Consider the following 21,911-nt stretch of genomic DNA (forward strand, 5'->3'; position numbering starts at 1 on the left):
AGTGTACATATCCAATGAATGGAAACCAAGTTTTGACTTCAAGAAACATCAAAAGGAAGATGTTGCTGAATCATTACCTTTGCACTAAAATTCCTTAAGATGTCTTTGAATTTATATTACTACAACTCGTTAAATTCTTCTTTTGCTAAAAAGTTCATTGCAAGCTTTTTTCTGAACATCCTCCTCCTCTCAAAGGAGTTTTGCTCTCAGGGAAACAAAAGATATGTGTGCGTGGGGAGTAGTGATTTTTTTTTTTTTTTTAAATAAATTGTCTAGCAATGAGGTGATTCCCTACAAAACCAAAACAAAACCCCCAGACTGCTTTGCACAGCACCTAAGCTACAAAACTTCAGCGACACACTAAATGTCACTGTCTGAATCTGAAATTCTTAGGTCAAAAGAATTCAAATCAAGACTAAAGATGAACAGAATTATCACTACATCTTTCTTTAGAAAGTCCAATTGCTGAAGAGACATCTATCACATGCAAGCTTTTAGCAATGGGTTAAAACACCGGTAATTACCTTTGTGAAAATACTGCTAGATACAGGTACCATATTGCTTTTAAATTATGCCTATGCGTACCCAGCTCTGACACCTCTCACGCATCTTCCTCTCCATCTAATAAGCCTTATCCCATGAAGCAACATCAGTTCAAGGAAAATGCAGCTCCTTCACCACCCAGTGAAGACTCCAAATAAAACCCCAGCTTTACTTTGTTCAATCAAACCAGGAAGGTAATACTCAACACAATGAAATAGAAATAAGTAGGAAAGAGAGATCAGGTTTATTCAACAGAATATAAATACCCAGGAGGAAAAAAACAAACACAGAAAAATATCTCACAACACATAATAAACAGAACATAAACAAAACTAGATTAATCATTGCAAGACCCACAAATTCTAAACTAGGTTCTAAGATTACAAGGAATACAGTTTAAGCAAGATAAAAACCTTACGTATTAGAGAGTTCTTTGTCTCAGCCAGCTGCTGCCAGCTTGTCTGTCTGTCTTTCAATTTCTCAGAAAGGTGTGTGTGAAAATCTAAATGAAATAAAACAAATACATTTTAGAGATGGCTCTTTTTCTCCTTTTCTTCCATTCCATTCACCTGTAGTGTAACACAGCCAACAATGTTTTACCTCCTCCCACCCAAAGCATTTCTGAATAATAAAAAAATACATTACTCATTGTTATTTAGAGATTAAGGATTCTTTTAGCTTGTTCTCAATGACATATAAAAACGCATTTTGAGTAGCAGTAGTACTGGTGAAATCTTGCTTTGCAGGAGGTACATGTACCCACGGTTGGTATCATTAACCAGTAAAAGGACAGAGGACATAAAAAACTGGCTATAACATGTGCATTACAATTTAACTTGAAGTCCATGCGAATCTCCATACATGCTGTACAGTAGGTATTTAGGATCATACTAATTTATTTTCAGTGTATTATCTATTATTCCTGTAGCCAAGTATGCATCATTACATCCTTCTAAAAGATAATTTTTATCTTCAAAAGACTCTTCAGATACATAAGGAAAATGGACACTTTTGACGTAACAAATCACTTCTTACATGTTTATTGCAGCAGCATGGTGAGTTGTACATGGACTATCAAAATAGTCAGGCTCACTCTGCTACATCTCTGACATGAACCAATGGAACTGCAGTGTTGCAAGGATGGCAATATTTTTTTCTTTTTTGTCTCACAAAAACTCTCCAGCTTTAGGTAGGCAGTTTTTAATATATACACACACAGAGAAAGAATCCTTTGGTTCAGCATGGTTCTTCTCTTTGACTAAAGAAACCCCAGACTTCTTTTGGTTTTACAACTAATTCAAATACACCTACATTTTGAGAACATGACGTAATTAAGGAGTCCTCTTCCATTTGAAAAGCAAAACATCAACTGAAAATTGTTACTGAATCTCGTTACAGGAGAGTTTTCAGATGTAGTAAACAGGAAATATAAAATCTATTTTTATTTGTTTACATGAATTTCCTTGCACAAACCAAAGACAAGAAGCCTGATAATTAATATATGGTCACTTTAGTTCTTGTTCTTCACTGCCTTTAAGGCTTCACTGGGAAATTATTTTACTTTGTACATCTCAGGTTCAAATCCTTAGTAATTGTTACAAGATAATAATTTAACCTTGCACCCAAGACTCGCCAGAATCAACAATGAAAATATGTTCTGTATACCACCGTAATTTATTACATGCAAACAGCAACAACAAAAAAAGACAATGCTTTGACACTTAAAGGTAAAAAAACAGCTGACCAAAACAACAGAAAATAAACCATTTCACACGCTAAAGATGTAAGGCAATAAATTAGCTCCTAACAAATTAGCTATTTGTTAGGAACACAAATATTTTGGGCCTAAAATGCTTGCAACAGAAACAATATGAAAGAACAGCAGCTCCTGAGTTTCATTCACATTGCTGGCTTTGGAGGTAAAAAGTAATTTTAAGGGACAAGTTATACTTTTACAAACAATAAAAAAGAGAGTTTAATAAAACGCCACATGTGAAATTCAAACTGGATGTGTTATGACCTTAAGTCATTTTCAGGTATTTTGGCTCATGTCTAATTAGTTCATTTCTGATTTTGATGATACAGACTTTTGATTTGAAAGCAAGGAAGAAAAGTAAAAGATTTTTCAGGAATGCGCCACTGAAAGGTAATTCCAAGAACAATATGTAAGTGAAGCAAAGGTATGTGAAGTGCGGAGCACAATGACTATTAATACAAAAACTTTAGTAAAAAAAAAAAAAAATCATTGCAAATTCCTTCATTTTGGTGTCACCAGCAATTTTCCCAAAAATATAATAGTAAAAATTGATTAGATTATTTTTTATATTTGTCATCTTTTAAAAACAGGAGAAATTAAATATAAGTAAACATATGCATACACAGGAATATATCAAAATGGAAGGTATGGATTTGTTTCACTAAGCTTTTGGGTTTTTTTTTTCTTCTTTTATGTGAAAATGGGACCACATTCTTAAATACAGTGCAATTCTTCTATGGTACTTACAATTAAATTAAACAAATTTAGTAGTTTGCAATTCTACAGTTTCTGTTATATCATACCCTATAATATGTAATTTTTTGAAATCTTTACTGACTCTATTCTTGTTTTAATACAAGTTTTGCTTTTATTTCTTTTTCAAGAGGAAAAAACAGAATTAATTCATCAACAGTTTATCTATTGATATTTTATCACATTATTCTTTAGACTTGTATATGTTACTGAATGTGCTATTTTCCCTTTTTACCTGTCGGTGGCCACCTTGGGACATTTGATCCTTACAACTACAAAGGGTACAGATGAGGACAACAAACTGTTTCCCCCAAGGAAGCTTTTTGATGTGAAGCATCTAAAACTAATGGCTAAAACATAAGTTTCCAAGCTCTGTTTCTCTAACTATTTAAAAAAAAAAAAAAAAGTTTGTTACCCATGCCCAAAGGAAAGAATAATTTAAATGTTGAGATACTTTTAAAATAGTGTCATTCAAAGGGAAGTCTCCACCACTATTACCTTCGTTGACACTCACAGGGAGTTAAACCTAATTGCATTTAGGGTTATCTCTAGAAGCTACACTCGGAATCAAACATCCTCATGAGGACTATTGTTCTAACTAATCTACTTATTAGGCTTTTATTCAGATTTAGTACAGTCTTTTATAAAAAACATCTCAAAGGGACAGTAATGGATTTTGCAATTATCAGACAGAAAATAATAGACTATGACCTACAATCTTTGGCCTTGCCAAAAATTAGGAAAAAAATATCTTTTGTAAGTAACTCTTTCAATCACTAAGTTAATTTTAGTCCCTATCAGACACTGCTGGAAGAAACAGAACCTGTATGAATTTGCTGTGCCTTGCTCTTATACATCCTTCCAAACCAGAACCCCCCACAATGTCCACAGGCCTATTTGCTCCTACAGGGAGTGGCGGAGAGAAAGAAATCCGCTTTCTATGCGTTACTTTCAAAGACGAATGAGTAGCAGGTTTTGGCTTGCTGTCTCAAGACCCAGCTGAAGTTAAAAATCAATGCCGATACAGCTAATTTTAAATAATAGTATAAATACCTGCAACACTTTCTGAAAAGGGAGAAAACAAATACTGCGATCCCTAAAGCAGTCTCTTGTGAGGTATACGATATCCAGCCTAGCTGCTTGTCTTCTGCACGATATTCAGCAAACTCATTTTCTTCTCCTTTCCTCACAGCAGCCTGTTTAGAAACTGATGCTCTATTTCACTATTCCATTACTTTTCAACATTTACCCCACTTCCCTCACACCCCAACAGTCTCCCATGAGGCCTGGCACTCTGATGAGACCTACACTATGTCGTGCCCCCAAACAGAAGGCTGACAAAGAAAGTTTGTAGTTACTCCCTCCGGCCCCGCACTCTGCGGTGCCACACAGCCGAAGCTCACCGTGGGGCATCGGGCCCCACAGGACATGTCTCTCACAACAAAGAGGCTGGTCACCAAACATCATGTTGTTTTTCATTCATGGTTCCTCTTTCGAGCTGGCTTGACAACGACCCGTAACTGTTACCTCTCCAAGAGCAAGTATCACTCCTCTCTCTTCTTTCTTTTCCCTTCCAACTCCCTCACCACCACCACCCCATTCCCAGTTGTTTTCTTCCTTTGGAATTTCCCTCTTTATAGTCCGGCTTGAATGGATGCTCCCAACTACGAACTACAAAATTTCAACCTTATTAGTTCAGTCAGGTAACCTGGCATTTCAATTTTTAACATTTCCCAACAGGCATCACTAAACGCTTGGCCACCGATCACACAGTATATGCTCGACCCTCTAAGATGACAGCACATTGTTTAGGTTTTGTGGGCTTTTTTACAGTACTGAAACCTTTCGCATTTTAAAAGGCTTACTTTCTCCACCCATAATTCTTATGCCTCTCTTTTATCATTCATCTGGAAAACAGCCGTGGAATTTTAAGTATGACCAGAGCCCAAGCTCTGTTCTTATCTTCCCTTTTCTATTTACCAAAGTGGCATAACCCAATTTTTACTAGTAAAAAAAAAAGTAAAAATTATGGGTTATTTTTATAAACTACCACCTCAGAAACATTAAGAGAAGGTCTTACAAACAAATACCCTTAATTTCTCAAGCTGCTTCCCCTCCTTCCCAATATTCACACAAAAACATCCAGTAATGAACACGGCTCCATTCCTGTCACATCTACATGGCTGAGGCTTCCCCCAGTGTTCTCTGATTTCCTCTCTATCGAACGCTTTCACTTAGCAGAAGTTGCTCCTCTGTTAGCACCTTAGCACATTTTCATTGCTATTTGCTCAAGATTTATTACTGATCATTAAGGGTTTTGAGGAACAGGACAAAACTGGTAACAACTGACAGAACTCTCTTCCTCAGGGCTGGGCAAGTCAAAGCTCTGCGTTTCCCTCAAATAACCTTTTTTGGTTTTGTTTGTTCACCACATTCTACCCTAACGTTTTGGATCAAGCCTACTGGACAGATGTAACACATGTGGTACTCTTAACCTATACATGCTGCATTTCTGGTGGGAAATAATGATTATGAAGAAATTATAAAAAAGTAAGTAATACAAAAATCACGCACAAAAGTATGGGAATATGAACTATTCTGCAATAAAAGCACCACATATTTTCTCTTTTCCTGTATTTTCTTGGCAGAATTACTATCTGCTGTTTAACGCTACTACATTCTATTGCACATTTTATATCCAATGTTTTGTTTTGTCTTTTACAGAAGTTGTATTCATTTTTTGCTCTGAAGTACATTCACCAAGCCAATTAAAATTAAAAAGCTTTACCTGCATAATATACTAGCAGCTTTCAAACAGAATTATTCTCCAACACAAAATATCCACAAGACATATTTTATCTTTTGCAAGTACACACAAATATGTTAGCACACCACCAAATATTCAGGCAAGAATAACAAACACTACAAAAGAAAATGCTCCAGTATTAGTACAAGTCTGTTTGAAGCTTATTATAATTCCATAACCCCAACAGCAAATACACCATTTTCTCTCTCCTCAGACTACCCAAGGTAAGGTTACGAAATGAGAGTCGGTAGAATTTTTGACTCACATTGCTATTTCTGACATCTTAAATATTAGTAAACATGACCAGCCACAGATCTACTGCACCAGGAGCTGGATTTTCAAAGTGCATTGCCAATGTCTTTTATACAGAATCAACTAAGCAATTAGCTACATTAGATACAACAGTACAGGACTTGAAATGAGAAATACTTTCATTTCGTATTTTTATTTCCTGTGGACTAATAGAAGCATTAGGGTGTACTAGTACCATAAGAATCACCGGGACATGCATAATTCAGATTGGCACTTAGTAGAATGCACAGATGTGTCCACTTCTTTCTGCAGAAGCCTCTCTACACTTAGGAACTTAAAGTGAACTGAAAATAAAATTTGAATGGATTTATTTAGTCAAATTAATTAGTTTCTACTTGTCTTATTTAAAAAAAAACACTAAATACAGGCCCTCTGAAGTCCAAATGCATATGTCTACATAGGAGTTTCAATCAATTTCACTGTAACACTAAAAAATCACGCCACTAAATCACTGGTAATTTGGATGAATCTTCTCAAATGCCCCTGAAAAGCAAAGCCCTAACGACTGAAATATTCATACTTGCCTCTTAATTCAACACCATCATTGACTCCTATAAAAAGAAAAATTCTAAATGAGACTTCATAACATTTTTTTTCTCTTCATGCTTTTTCCTTCTGGTTTTGTAAGGGTCAATTTAACAACTATTACTTCATGCTGTTAGGAAAGGGTTAGTATCCCCATACAGGTCAATGACTCAGCTACAGGTCAATATCCCCATAATTTATAAAACCACAAGCCACAATTCTCGTGGGAATAATTTATTAAAAATTAAGAAAAGCTTCCGTCTCAAGTAGCAACTACAGGTACTCTAAGGTTGCTTTCTCCTTCTTTAACACCTCTTCCATGCAAGTCTTACTCCCAAATAACACTTTACTATTAATTCAGCCTTGTTCCAATGACTATGTTTTTAGATCAAAAATGTAATGCCTGGAAAGACCAATACCTGAATAATTCAGGTAACAGGCAGAATTTAAATCACCAAAGTACAAACTAAACAGTTCCTAGTGAAAGTATCACTTTTTCAGATCTGAGGGGATCACTAAACACTGTATCCCTACATAAATACGATGACAAAATTCACATTCTTTTGTTTTACTAATGTTTTACAACAAAAGTGCTCAGGTGCAAAGTTTAAATTTAGAGGGGGGTATCTGCATTGCACTACAACCAGTGCACATTCCAATTAAAGCGCTCATGCATGCTGTTCCTCATCACTTCTGGCAGTACACAAATCCCTGGAAATAAAATCTGTACGGAGATGGCTAAAAAGAATTTAAATACTAAAAAGAATACCTTTGAAAGATTTTTCTCTTTGTTGTGGGATACATGTTGATATCCTGTGCAGACAGGCTGAGAGAGTTGGGGTTGTTCAGCCTGGAGAAGAGAAGGATCCAGGGAGACCTTACAGCGGCCTGCCAGTGCCTGAAGGGGCTACAAGGAAGCTGGAGAGGGGCTTTGTACAAGGGCCTGTAGGGACAGGACAAGGTGAATGGCTTTAAGCTGAAAGAGGGGAGATTTAGATCAGTATTAGGAAGAAATTATTTGCTCTGGTGGCGGTGAGACACTGGCCCAGGCTGCCCAGAGCAGCTGTGGGTGCCCCATCCCTGGGATGCTCAAGACCAGGCTGGACGAGGCTGGGAGCAACCTGCCTTGGTGGAAGGTGTCCCTGCCCTTGCCAGGGTAGTGGAACTGGATGATCTTTAAGGTCCCCTCCAACCCAAACCATTCTATCCTTCTATGATCCTGTACTTTTTCAGCTTGAAAGTGTAAAGACAGAGTAAGTCAACCAAAATTCTACAGTAAAAATTATCTGCTCATACTTTGCGCTTCTTTTGTAAGGGAATAAACCAAACTTATCTGCTCTTGATGAGATTGCACTTGTTTTAATTTATCAACTAATGTCAGCAGAACGGAGTACTGTGACAGCTGTGAAATAAACATTAAGGGATTCATAAAACAATGGAAAGAAGGCTTTCCGGTACAAGCATGCAATTCTGATAGGACTAAATTATTGTAACCACATATTGGGTGCTGTGCCACCCTGCCTCTCCTCCAAAACAAACAAAGCAAACCACCAAAACATGATTTCTTCTGTCAAAAGAACAGCGCAAAGCTAAGACATATGCACCAAAAAAGGTAAAAAGGATCAAAGTGTCCTTTAATCCTACTGATACAGCAGGTAATTTTTCTATGACCTGAACACTATCAGCCCCACAACACCCCATATGCCTCTAACACTGTAGCTCATTGCTCATTCAAAATCAAGGAAGCCCCTAAAAATATAAACACTGAAACAAATACACACAGTTATGTTCTGAGGGGGCTGGAGATTGAGATCTATGTTCTAGCAATAATAATGCCTTACAAAACAAAGCAGTTTTTAAAGTAATAACTTCAGCATTTGACTTCCTCATTATACAATTATGTTCTTTGTTGTTAAGAATTACTGTTTGTTTTTCAATTGTTATGGCAAGTTAATTAATTGATGAGCCTCAACCACCTTTAGACCTACTTTTACTTACCGATCTCTCTTCTACAGCAAGTTCTACTGGGGGGGGGGGGGGGGGGGAATGGAATTAAATCATATTCTAGTTTTCAAGTAATTTAGTTGGTAAAATCTAATTTGTCATCTGTGCCTGTAAACAGTTTTGAAGAACTGACATGCAATTAATGAGAAGACAAGCAGACAAACGTACTGTCTTACTGTGTTATTTGTTGGGAAAAAAAATTTACAAAGGACAAGATTTCAATCTCAAATCTCAAATTTTATCAACTCTCTCTTCAGCCTCTATAGTGAGATTGCCCTATAGCTTTTAAATAAAATTATTCTCACTAATCTTTGACAAAGAATGTAAGTACAACTTGTCGTGAGCCAGATCAAAGACCTTTTATCACATCTGTAGGGTAAGGAAAAGTATCAAACTATAGTACACATATGAAATAATCCTTCAGAACAGCGTCAGAAACTCTTGGATGTTGTCTCTCAGACTTTTATTCAACAGCTCTGCTTGGATTTTTCTCCCATCGGTTTCTCAAGTCTGGCTTTGACCCCGTGTAAATGACAATTTACAAAGTCCATGGAAAAGAAGTCCAGCAACCTCCCTGAATGTTATATGAAGTAGATTTTTGTTCAGTTTGGATTTACCATTTGCTAATTAGATGTTGCATACTCCCCGTATGGGGAAAAAGCAGCGAACAATCATTCCTTATTCTCTGTGGCACTCACCACTGCGCAGGCTCCAATCATGTCACCAGCTGTTGGTTGGTTTTTTTAACACTGAAGAATATTAAAGTCACTCTTCAAAAGGAAACTGTGCCAATCTTGGCTAACCCATCTCACTGGCTCTTACCTTTTACAGTTCTACTACATCATTCTTTAAATGGAAGAATGAGAATTCAACATACTGTTCAAGGTACGGACACCCCACACCTTTATACAGTGGCAGTGATGATGTCTTCTGTTTTGTTCTTTATATAAACTTCCCACTGGTTCCTCTTGTTTGTTGTAAGAAGGGGGTTGTGTGCATTATTTTAATTTTGTATGGATATCCTTTCACAGGATTGTCCATTGTTGCACTAACATAATTTTCCCAAATAACAACAGACAATTCAGAGCCCATCGTATTTCTTCAACAATTATCAATTTCACCTGACATTTTCTCTCCCACCCATTCAGAATCATGAGATTGTTTGGGAAATTTTTCTGTGTCTTCACTACCCTGGGTGACATTTGGCACAGAGAAAACAACCACCTCAGCACACAGCTGTTTTCCCAGCTCACCAAAATAAAGTTTTCCCTGGGAATGGAACAGCAAAGTACAGGAGGAGGGTGTAACACACTCAAAAATTCAGAGAAAGTCAGCTCTTTTATGTAACAGTGTACATTTACCTTACGCATCAAGGTAACTGCTTCCCTCTGCATACAATGTAGGCCAGTAATAAATATACTCCTCTGTTTCCTGATAGATAGAACCTAGCCTTAACAACTGCCCAGCTTCCACAAACAAGTTCATAGAAGAGCCATAAGAATTGCCTGGACATACATAAATATATTACAAGTTCATGCTCTGCACTGTTAGAGAGAGAAAGCATTAGACACAATGACTCAGAAGGAATAACATTTTAGAGTAAATAAACATAGCAAATACTTTCTACATGTAGCAGAAGGATATTTATGATACGAAAAACACTGCAATATATTCTATCTAAGCTACGTATACTGAGTCATGTGGTGGGTGACCTAGTTTCCTTTTCATTTTAAGGGTATTTTTAGTTATTCCCTGTTGATTTATGTTTTCATTAAAACCTCAGGGATATGTCCTTTTGAAATCTGCTGGAGACTGAATGGACATATGATGGTTTGTAAAGAATACCTAGGAATTCTCTCCCCCAATGTTCTCTCTCAAAGTCACATGTCTAATAGGAGCTCAATTGAAGAGCAAATAAGCATCATTTGTTTACCTCTATCTTATCTTTCCTTCACAGGAATTTAAATGCAAATGTGAAACAGAATGAACACCAACAAATGCATCAACTGGTAGTGCAGTAAAATGTCTTGAATCAACAAAGGAAAGGAGACTACTGTGCTCTCTGCTTACTGCCACAGCATTCTGCAGTTGGCAATACCAGCAGTATTCTGTGTATCTTATATAAAATTCAGTTGCAGAAGTGAAAGTACTTTGAAAATCATCCTAGTATTTATACAGGAGTAGTGTAATGCATTTCCATAACCTTCTGGAATGGCATATAAACTTACTAGTAAAGAATTAAGGAGCCAATATTGATTTGAAATAGAAAAGACAACCCACCTAAGAAAAAAGCCCTCTGAATGACCCAAATCGTGTAGGATGTGTTAGAAGGGTTGCCTTTTTGGAGAATTCCCAGCTTAATTTGCCGTAAGTGGAAACTTCTAGTTGTTCTCAAACCAAAAATGTGAAGTCAGGGAAATGAGGTCCACTGTTGTCAATTTTTTTTTTTTCAGTATCAAAACGAACCATAAAACTTCAAAATGTATGTATGGACTCCAAAAGTTCAGAACAATTAGTAGCTGAATATTTTTTTTTTCCCTTCTCTACCACTGAATTAATTTACTGCATTAGATTTTGTATAATAAACAAGCACAAAATATTGTGTAATGACCTAGCTACAAATGAAGGCTCAATTACAGTAATAATCTCGATAGTTATATTAGGATAGTCTAGGTTGCCCTACAGCTCTCTATTTTTCAATTTTAAAGAGAGTTATGTGCGCAATGACAGCTCTGTGTGCTCCTAAGACTGTTCTTACTTTATCCTGTCTACTTTCACATGCTCACAAATTCAGTTTTAAGCTGCCGTTTTCAAGTATTTTGTCAATCACAGTTTATCAAATGCATTCTGCTAAGGCAGCTGTCAGGACAAGATTCAGCAGTGACAGGCTGTCTTAGCTCCTGTTCACTCTATCCTTAAGTCACCAACTCTTATTTTTATCTTTGAGGAGGAGAAACACCGGCTAGAAAAGGCTCTACCTGTTCCCTAAACAGGCAGTTGAGTCACTGTGTTGGCAAGGCTCCTCATCAACAGAACTAGGAGTAACAATAAATTCTCAGCAGCCCATTTATGCCTACTTTTTCCTTATCATAAGTGCTATTCTGGAAATACTACAGGCACTCTGCACCTAGCAGTGACTGAGTAAAAAGATACAGTGCACATTGGCAATTTATCTTGAAATAGCCTCTGGTGGGTAGATAAAAGTCATCTAAACCATAGCAGAAGACAGTGCTATTACACAGAATCACCAGATTCCCCACAAAACATTCCAGACGAATTTCTGGCCTCTGTTACACACACATGCAAAATGATGACAGCATACCTCACTATTTCTCTATATAGTAAAAGATCAGCGCATACTGAAGTATTTTCTTATAAATCCTGGCAATTAAAAACTTCACGGCATCTTGCTCTGTGTTAGTGTTGTGATATTTCATAAAGGCTAAAACTGGGATTATGCCAAACTTGCCTTTTAGCATTAACTGTGTTATCAACTATATTATCTGAAAGAATGTTCACTTACAATGACAAATAATGACTGGGAAAAAAGTATAAATATGGTTTTCCCTCCCTCCACAGTTATTATCATGGAAACACCATAAGCATAAGACCGTGCGCAGGCAGCTTATCTCCAAATACCTTAGCTGATCAAAATAAGTGCCATCTGATGCTACACATGGCCTGCTGTGGGATGAAGGAGGGAGTCTGAAAAGTAGATCCACTGTTAAGCTACATCAAACCCTTGTGCATATAAAGGGACCAGAATGAAGAAAGTTTCAGCCTTCATTAAAGAGGAAGCAAGAAAAAGGCAAAGTAGTGACATAAATTTTAGAAATGCTGAATATTTCCTGCACCAGTTGAGGTTAACAGAAAATAGTATTTGAAACAGGCTGGCATTTGAAAACAGACCTTATATGAAAACAAAATTTTCAATTGTTGTCCATTTTTTATGTGTCCATCATTGTCCATTTATGCCATGCAAAAAAGAACAAATCAATAAATGGACCAAAGTAGTCTCAAAACTAAGAGAAAAAGCTCTAGAATATGAACAGGAGACATCAAACTACCTTGAAACAACGTCTCATTGCCAACTCTAGCATGAGAGGAGGTTAGAAACAGAGCTAGAGTTAAGAGTAAGGGTGCAAGAAGAAGTCAGAGATGGGATCACAGCATGCAGACACATCAATCAGAAGTTCGGGAATAGCCGGTCTGACGTTGTTTCATAGCACCGTAGACTGCTTTTCTGACAGACCAAACTGAAATTAGAAGTACACAAAGGACTGTTGCATCTTAGCAACACTCCTCAACTCCCTCTCAAGGGCAGCTATTTTTGTATTATGATTCTTAAGGTCCCAGATAACAGAAACCATAAAGCAAATGAGAGAATTAAAGTTTCATTTATATCCTATATCCTCAACTAGCTTGATAAAAATATTGGAACAGGTGAGCAGGGGCTTTTTACTATTTCAAAAGGAATCTCTTCTGCCTATGAAATGCTGCACTTCATTGCATCACATAACTGCATTAAGAATTTGGGTATCTGTGAACATATTGCAGACTATGTTTTGACTTCATGACGTAACAGGTTATCCAGAACTGTGAAAGTCTGAGAGCAAAATGATGGTGGCTGACTGTACTAAAGGACTAAGATGATTACTACAATTAAACAGGACCGACCCTTGTCAGTACATCTGATCAACTCACAGAAACTACACTAATTAGCAGGATGTGTAGAACATGAAGGACATTGAAATAAAAGCATCAACAAAAAAATTCAAAAATATATAAATGATAATTTTTATGTTTTCCAGCTTTACAGGAAATAACCAGATGTTTCTAGTTCTCTCTTTTTTATTAGCTTAGCAGTAACGTTCTTTTTCGGGTGCAAGTATACAGAAGTACATGTTTTTCCACTAGAAGAAGCTCCTAAAGTACATATATTCGTGTATTGGTTACTTCATGGAACTGTCTCTTCCTCTAGCACCCGCAGAGGGTATTGTTTAAATAGTTCTCATTCATCAGTTTTTGAAGAAACTCAGCATTGCCTTTATCATTGCTGACATATTCTAGATAAAAATCCTTAGCTTCTTTTTTGATGTTTTACTTTTTACAGATTCACAAGTCTATTTTCAGCGTGTATTGTTTTCAATACTAAGCCAAAGTTATCTCTTCCTTCATTTCATTGTTCTAACAGTCGTTGTCTGACACACTTATTTAGAAAATATGATTGTGGATGTGGTAAAATTCATTATCTTATCAGTGTCCATATCAGAGCAATTTATAGGAAGAGGCAAGGTTGGCAAGATATCAGGAGACATGCAATTAGACTTCATTAACCCAGAAGAAAATCTATTCCCAGGTAGCTACTGGTGAGGGGCAAGACTTGAAAAATTACAAACACAGACCTAAAATAGATTAAATAAAGATGTAGTTACTATTTCTGCTAACAGTACTTCGAAAGTTAACAATGATATTGGACAAACAGCTCTGCTGGATTTCTTACTGTAGCTCAAGCAGCACAAAAATACAACTACAGTCAAATCGCTTTCTGAGAGTGTAGGAAAAATCCATCTCTGTGCCTCAAATCCCTGTTCTTAGGACACTGTATCAGCTGTGGCCTGGGTGCCAGATTAAATAGTTAAGAGCAATACAGCGCCCATAACACTACCCCAGTTCTGCAATCTGCTGCACTGGCTTTGGGCACTCCTGAATAAGCCACAAGAGCTTTTTTTTTTTTTTTTTTTTTTTGCGGGGGGGGGTGGAGGAAGGGGTGTGGTGGTGGTGGGGTGGAGTTGTGTGGGTTTGGTAGTGTTTTGCTTGTTTTTTTCTCTAATGTTTTGCACCAGGAATATCTCATCCAAAACAGAGAACTTACTTCTATAAAACTTAACATTCTTATGAATCTATTTATTTAAGATTAAACCCATTTCCTTAGAGTTACTATTATTTTTATAAAGTGAGAAAATGAGGGAAAATAACATTATTCTTGCTTGACAGCCCTGTTCATCCCCACAACAAAAGACAGTTAAACCTGTCTAAAACTAGTGGTAGAGTGGCTGCTCCTGAGTTTGCTAGTCTGCCTAGAAGGGTAAGGAAGAAGAAAGCCAGTTAGATCATGAAGCACACAAGGCAGAGCATGGAGAAAGTAGTAAGGTCCAGTATTCCACGAAAAGAACTTGTGCCTCTCCAGTAGCTCGAGCAGGCACTGAACAGACAGACGAAGTACAAGCATTTAAAACTAATGCAGGAGCAACGCTCTGCCAATAAAACAAAATATCTGACTGTCAAGGAGTCATATCAGGGATGGAGTGACTCTGCCTCTTTCAAGTCAACTTAGCCAGTCGCCTAAAATGAAAAAGATTTCACCTTTTACCACTCATTATGCACTGAGACCTTGCTACCAATGGGAGACTCATTAAAGTAACCATTATATATTCTATATCTAATTCAGTATTGGTTGACCTAGAGTTGCCATTCTGGACACCTACAAAAGAGTAAAAGTGGAAAAGAAGCATTTTGTGGTACCTCCTAGCTATAGCCCTTTCCCCTCAACATGTATAACACTCTGTAAAAGTAAACCAGGACTTACATCTTTGCTCTATTATATTACAAATGGAATAAATACTCTGAGATAAGCAAGATAAAATGCAGCTAAACAAATTCTAGATTAGAGGTGAGGCAGAAGATATCTACGTTCAGGTATGTAAAGGAAAGCAATTAGGCTGGTGTGTACTGCAGGAACAAGTGAAGGTGTAAAGGTAAAGCCACAAACTGAACACCAAGAAACATTGCAAGGAAGGTACTGTTGGATGTAATTAACAGAAGTTCGTACATGATTACACACCAAAAGTAAAAAGGTTTCAGCTGAAGAACGTGTCTCAAATTTGAAGTTTAATGATGTAGTTAATTTAGAAGAAGTGGAAGAAAATAACTTGAACATTAAGGTGTTCATAAAACAAAAGTTGTAAAAGAGTTGCTTAGATTGGAGAAGCCTGTAACTGTTGGTTAGGAAAAAAGCAGTTGTATTAGGGATCAATCGCTCAACATGCCCATTAAGAGTAGAAGAAATAATGACTTAAATTTTAGCAAGATGGATCAATACTGAACGCTCCAAAATATCTTCCAGCCAGGAGGTTATTTAACAAATGAAACAGATTGCAAAGAAATTTGTAAAGCCATTGTCACTGACTGCTTCCAAGAATAGATCAGGGAAATATTCAAGGGATAGCACCTTTGGATGGAGGATGATTGGTCTGAAAAAGGATTCCAAACACCCAATCAAATAAACAACCAAATACACACAGAATGACCTTAAGTGTAAATAGAAACCCAAGTTTTACTATTGAGCAAGTTCTTGCTCAGTATAGCGATCCTCAAAACTTGTTAACCACCTGACTGTCCACTGCACAAGGAATCTGAGCACTTTACTCAGGGCTCCAAATCCTGCTCCAGAAGCAAGAACTATTTGAAAGAGCACTTAGCACAGCACGTGTATACATGCTTTTCTGTGGATCTGAGCCAGCATATCCCTTCCACCTCTGTTTCTGGTTTTGTTTGTTTAAAAGTGCAACAGTTTAATACTTTAGCCATCACAGTGACTGACAGAAGTTCAGCAAATACTTCAACAAGACATCCTGTTCCCTTGTTCTCCTCTTTTGCTCTCTTTATACACCAAATTAATTTAGATGTTCACAGAAAACCTGTGCCTCATGTTCACTGCTAGTTTTCCTGGTGAAAAAACTGCTAAAAAAGAAACTACACAGGTAGTTTCTGCCTGTTCATTGCACACTCCATGCTGGCATATAATGGAGCAATAAACTAAAAAAAACTGCAGGAAAGGTTTGAGTAAAAGTCAACATACCTGAAAAGACAGCTGCATAGGTGAGAAAACATAATTGGTTACAATTCTGTTAGATTTAGGAAAAAAACCCACCACCCTCAAAAGCTCCAAGGACCAAGACACAGAGAGGACTATCCTGAAGAAATACATTCAGACTGTAAGAGGTGTAGCTGAGCATTTTATTCCTGCAAGGCAAATACACTTAACAATGCACACCTTTCAGATATACGATTAGATACCATTCAAAGACTAAGACTTTGTTTAAAATGAGGCAGGGGAGGGGGTCTGCCCTATATACAGGCCATATATGTCCTCTCCTTGACACTCCTCGCACAGTGCCCTCGGTACAAGCCTCTACCTTCTTTTTGGGCTGGGCGCAAACACTGAACGCATCACGATCTTTCAGTGGATTCAAAGAGCACCTTAGGATAGAAAACATGTTTTATGTATAAAATACTACACGGAACTTCTAGATCACCAGGTAATGTAAAAATATGCCAGGAGATAAATCTAAGAACATCATAAAATGACCTTTCACATGCCAGTAATTTTCTTTTAGATTTTCTTTTAGCACTAAGCATTAGGCTAATGTACATCAGTCTGACAAAAGGAAGAGTTGCTTTAAAAAATATTTTTCTGCTTTCAATGTATATAATATCTCCAAATAAGAGAAGATGACACAGTATTTACCCTTAGAAGCAGGCATACTAAAATGTATTTCCTAGATACGGTGCACTAAAATGAACAAGGGATTTATGCGCACGGTATGACAGACTTTTTTATATAATTGTTGACAAAGCATAATGAGGACATGCAGTAACAGGACTCTTCCAAAGACAGATGTTACCTAAGCACTGCCAGCAAGCTGACCACTGATTTCTGTTCATGAGTTCACAGGAAAGACAAGAGAAAGGTAATAGGAAAGTATTCCAGACTTCCTAGGCGGCTATATGGAGGTACAAGAGCACAGACAAAGACAATTCAAGTGAGTGAACAGGTCGCTAGAAACCTGTTTTCTCAACAGTCAACAGACCGTGCCTCAGCCCAGCAGTAACCACCCCTGTAGAGGGATTTTTAAAGGACCGTGGATATATGTTACCATTGTCTGGGTTGGACAACCCAGGCCTGTTAGTTGAAGCTGCAGAGCAACTTTAAACTGTCCTTGGAACAAGCAGTGGGAGAAGGAAAACAAACTATGCACAAACAAGAAGCCAGGTGTGGAGCAAGTCCTGGGAACCACGGCATCAACACACTCTCACCGGCATACTCTGATCAGGCGCCTGCAGCATGCTCACCAGTCAGCGACACAGACCCCACGTGGCCAGAGACCTTTATCCAATCACCTGTGTGTAAAGTCATGTGAGCGGTCGGTTTAAGTTATAAATATGACCTGTTTGTTTAATAAAGGGAGCACAGCATGTAGCCATATTGGTGTGATTGTCGTGACATGGCCAACTCTCCACAGGGGACCCTCTTCGCCCCCCAACTGGCATTTCTTTTACCACAGTACCTCTGTGGCTAGCTAGAGACTGAATGGTCATTAAACTGGGATGTTAAAGATGTCACCAGTCACCCGTGGCTCATGAGCTGTGTAACGAGTTGGGTTATTGTGTGGTGCATTAAAAGATACTCAATCACCTGGGAGTAAAGGTATATATTAGAAAATATGATTTAAACCCAAAGCTTTACCGTATGCAATAATGTTTACTGTTCATAAAGTCTATATAACTGCTGACAGTAGTCCAATACAGAGAAACTTTCCATTATAAACCCAGCACTTTGCTGAAGTAGGGAGCGAACAGAGGTTAGCTATTATGACAAACCAGAACTTCTGCTTTATAGAGGAAGTTGCAAATGCACCAATTTGACTCTGGACATAACAATTTTAGAAAGCAGCATAGCATGATACAATTCATACATTTGTTAATGAAGCAACCAATGGCACTCAGATTTTAATTAGTCTTTCACAACTGAAAGGACTTTTGTCTTAGCTGTTTTAGAATTACTCAGTCTTAATATTTCACCACAAGCATTTGCAACTATTTACGTCTCTACATATCAAATCCTATATTTTAGTAACAATAGACCCTAGATGATCATTTGGTACATAGAGACCATTAGGAAAATCACATCTATAACAACAGTACTTCACATAAGGCACAACTACAAGATGGAACATGCTACTTCTGAAAGGTGCAAGTAAGCAATGTTACAGCTGAAGTAGCCTTTTCAAAAACAAGTGTGTCAAAGTTTACCTTTATGACCTTTCCTTTTACAAGCTGACACTGACAAAACCCTTTCAAGCCGTTACTTACTAGTCAACATCTCCAGCTTGCATTAAAAAAAGCCATGGGTAGGGTTTTCTTTACCTAACTTACACCATGCCCAAACTCTCAACAGTGAGGACAAACCTCCCCCCTATTTTGTACAGTCAGTGGAGAGAACTAAGCACGGCAGGTGTACAGAGGGAGATCTTGTCTACCTAACTTAAATGAGTGAATACAAGACAGAACGGTCTTCCTCTGGCTAGTATCCAAAAGCATCTACTCTCTGCTAACTCTATACTGGAATCAAGTGCTTTAGTTGCAAAATTGCTTCATTAAGTACAAGCTAAACACAGAATTATGCGGATTAAACCCGTGCTTTGGACACTTTGTTCTTTTAATCTGCAGAACAGAGTACAAAAACAACCTTGCTAAAAAAAAAAAAAAGTTCTTGCATGACTGGGTAATATAAATTGATACAGCAAGGAAAAATGTTAAATTTAAATGTCACTAGGCATGAACAACCCTTGGCTGTGTTAAGGTATGAGTTATTCAGCCCAGACAACGTTTCACTATGACGAGAACTCAAGGCCTGTGGCTGAGCCTACACCCTCATATGTCAGAAACTTCCAGGGAGCCACTTCCACTACTTTTCACCAAATTCCTGGTGCTTTGCTCCTGGATTCCGAACGTGCAAGGAAGGCCACTCTTCACAGGTATTCAGATTCCATAACGTATCACCAGTTTGAGGTAAGAAGCACATAAAGGGCAACAGAATTTTCAATTCATACACAAAAATCCTAACAACTTTCTAAATGGAGAAGTGGAACCTTGTTATGGGGTTAACACAGACCTGTTGAGTAATTGTGACAGCTAATACACAGGATTTGCCATACATTCCCATCACAGAGAATACACTGAGAGAACACTTACTACAATTCCAGTATATAAATATCAGTAATTAACAGAACATCTGTGTGCTAGACTATCTACGCATACATACAGACTGAATGCAGTATTATATATTATCACATCTGTTCTATTTATTTAGACTGCCCGATTTTATTTCAAGGTATGCACAGGAGGTATTTTGATATCATTTCTGAGGACTTAAGGTGTGGATTTTCCCAGAACACCTATGATGTTCCATGAGTCTTCACTTAAAGATATGATTAGTGGATATAAGCAGGAAATTTAGGACAGTACAGTAAATACACTGCATGTAGCAAATTCAGTACGTAAATATTGCTGCAGTCTTCCTCACATGAAATTAAGATACAAAGGAAGATTACATCAACAGAACTAAGATGCTGAAATAATTTACCTTCAAATATTACAAGTAGTAAGTTTTCTGCTCATTTCCAGCTTTCTAAGAATCATCTTAATACTAAATATGTTAATGTATCTGTACTAGTTAATACATTTTTTATATTACAGTGTTCTTCACAGGATCTCGTGGTTAATAAATTTATGTATACTGTGTTCATTTGGTTTTAAATTGTAATTATCTTGGCTTTCAGAAATAGAAAGAAAATGTTCTCATTGAATGTCACAGCCTAAAAAAAGATGCAAGTGAGGAATGGTAAAGTAGCATTGTTCCAAACTCTCCTTGGTCTTTTGAGTTGTTTTTTTGGGGTTTTGGTTTGGTTTGGTTCATTTAAGACAGCTAGATATATGAAAAACAGGGTGATTAAAAAGAATATTTAGGACGGATTATTCAGATGTACCTGCCAGAGCTGCATAATCAAGACTGATAACATCTGTACTACAGCAGAAACATTTCTCCTTTTTACAATCACCTTTATGATTTAACTAGCCTGAAGATTCTGTCAAACCGCAAGAACTAAAGATAAAGATTATTTCAGTCTTACTGTGAATGGGTTAATTTCTGGTTCTACTTTTCATCACAAAACAATTACATCCATGACCCACTGCATCACCGCCCCTCCTAGTTCTAATTTGTGTTAACTACGTACACAAAACAGAAGATGAGAAAGAACTGTATTGATGGCTATGGCAGCATAACTTTCATTGACAGTGACGTACTTTACTATTTGCAGACAAATTGTTTTCTACATTAAGACTATTCATCTCTCACCTCTCCACAATGCGACTTTAGAACTGGGCTTTAAAACAAAATAATCTGTTATCATATCATTAAGCTTAGTAAGCATTTTTCCTCAGTAATACTCCTGCATAAGCCCAAACTCTTACATAAACAATCATTTATACTTTTTTCCTCTTTCTGTTTTGTGTCAGACCATCATCTTCTTCATTTAAATGTAGATACGGAGTCTGAACACAGCTACTTAAGGCCATGCCAGTGGGAAATTACAAGTTATCAACTCCCCAATTATACTACAGGTCTGTAGGAATTTTAATTCTCCAGCAAGTTAATACTTAATTTATCTTGCTTTGCTTATTTTACAACCAGAGGGTGGTAGGTTTTTTTCCCCACTGTTGAGAGCACCTTTTTTAATGATATCAATACTATCTAACAATCTATGCGATGTTCACTCTTCCATAGATGTAATGTTTAATTGCTTTAGCATGTCCCTGACCTTACTATTTTGGGGAACAGAAATACAGCAAGAAAGGACAAACTGAGGTGATCGGGTAAATGAGTTTCCCAAATCATTAACACCATGAAGAGCAAGGATTCAGTGCGTTACTTCAGCTTCATAGGATATAATTACATGTTTTGATTAGCAGATATATTTTCCCAGCCTCAGGTGTCAACAAGGGTTCAAGTGTATAACATGTATAAATGGGTGCTAATTTTACTAGTCATGAAAATGTGTTCCACTAATTACATTTATATCCTCTTAGCCAATTTTCATTCGATATTGCTTCTCTGTAGTACACCTTCCTGTTTATTTCCTTACAATGACATTTGAGCTCTGCCAAATGACACAGTGATTCTAAAATTCAGTAGGCTAGACAAGTTACTTCCCCACCGAACATCTGTTGTAGCCATGAAAAAGTAACAAGATTTACAGAGGTCTACAAAATTTTGTGGTCATTTCTGTTCCTCTGTGAATTGTATCCCATTTACAATTTTACCGTCAGGGATTAAAATCTTAGGGCAAAAGCGGTGCTCTTCTTTCA

The 21,911-nt window shown here is 37.3% G+C and overlaps 1 protein-coding gene across 5 annotated transcripts in view; it reads right to left on the bottom strand.

The window, feature by feature from the left end:
* The window catches only part of TENM2 (teneurin transmembrane protein 2), a 698,288-nt gene that overhangs the window by 316,619 nt on the left and 359,758 nt on the right, over window positions 1–21,911 (bottom strand). For all 5 annotated transcript variants that reach the window (XM_056349860.1, XM_056349859.1, XM_056349858.1 and 2 more), the window contains exon 5: window positions 962–1,045. In XM_056349860.1, coding sequence (XP_056205835.1) covers window positions 962–1,045 — 84 coding nt within the window. The remainder of the gene's footprint in view (window positions 1–961; window positions 1,046–21,911) is intronic.

Source organism: Falco biarmicus, chromosome 8, assembly GCF_023638135.1.
Source record: "Falco biarmicus isolate bFalBia1 chromosome 8, bFalBia1.pri, whole genome shotgun sequence".
Classification (NCBI taxonomy): domain Eukaryota; kingdom Metazoa; phylum Chordata; class Aves; order Falconiformes; family Falconidae; genus Falco; species Falco biarmicus.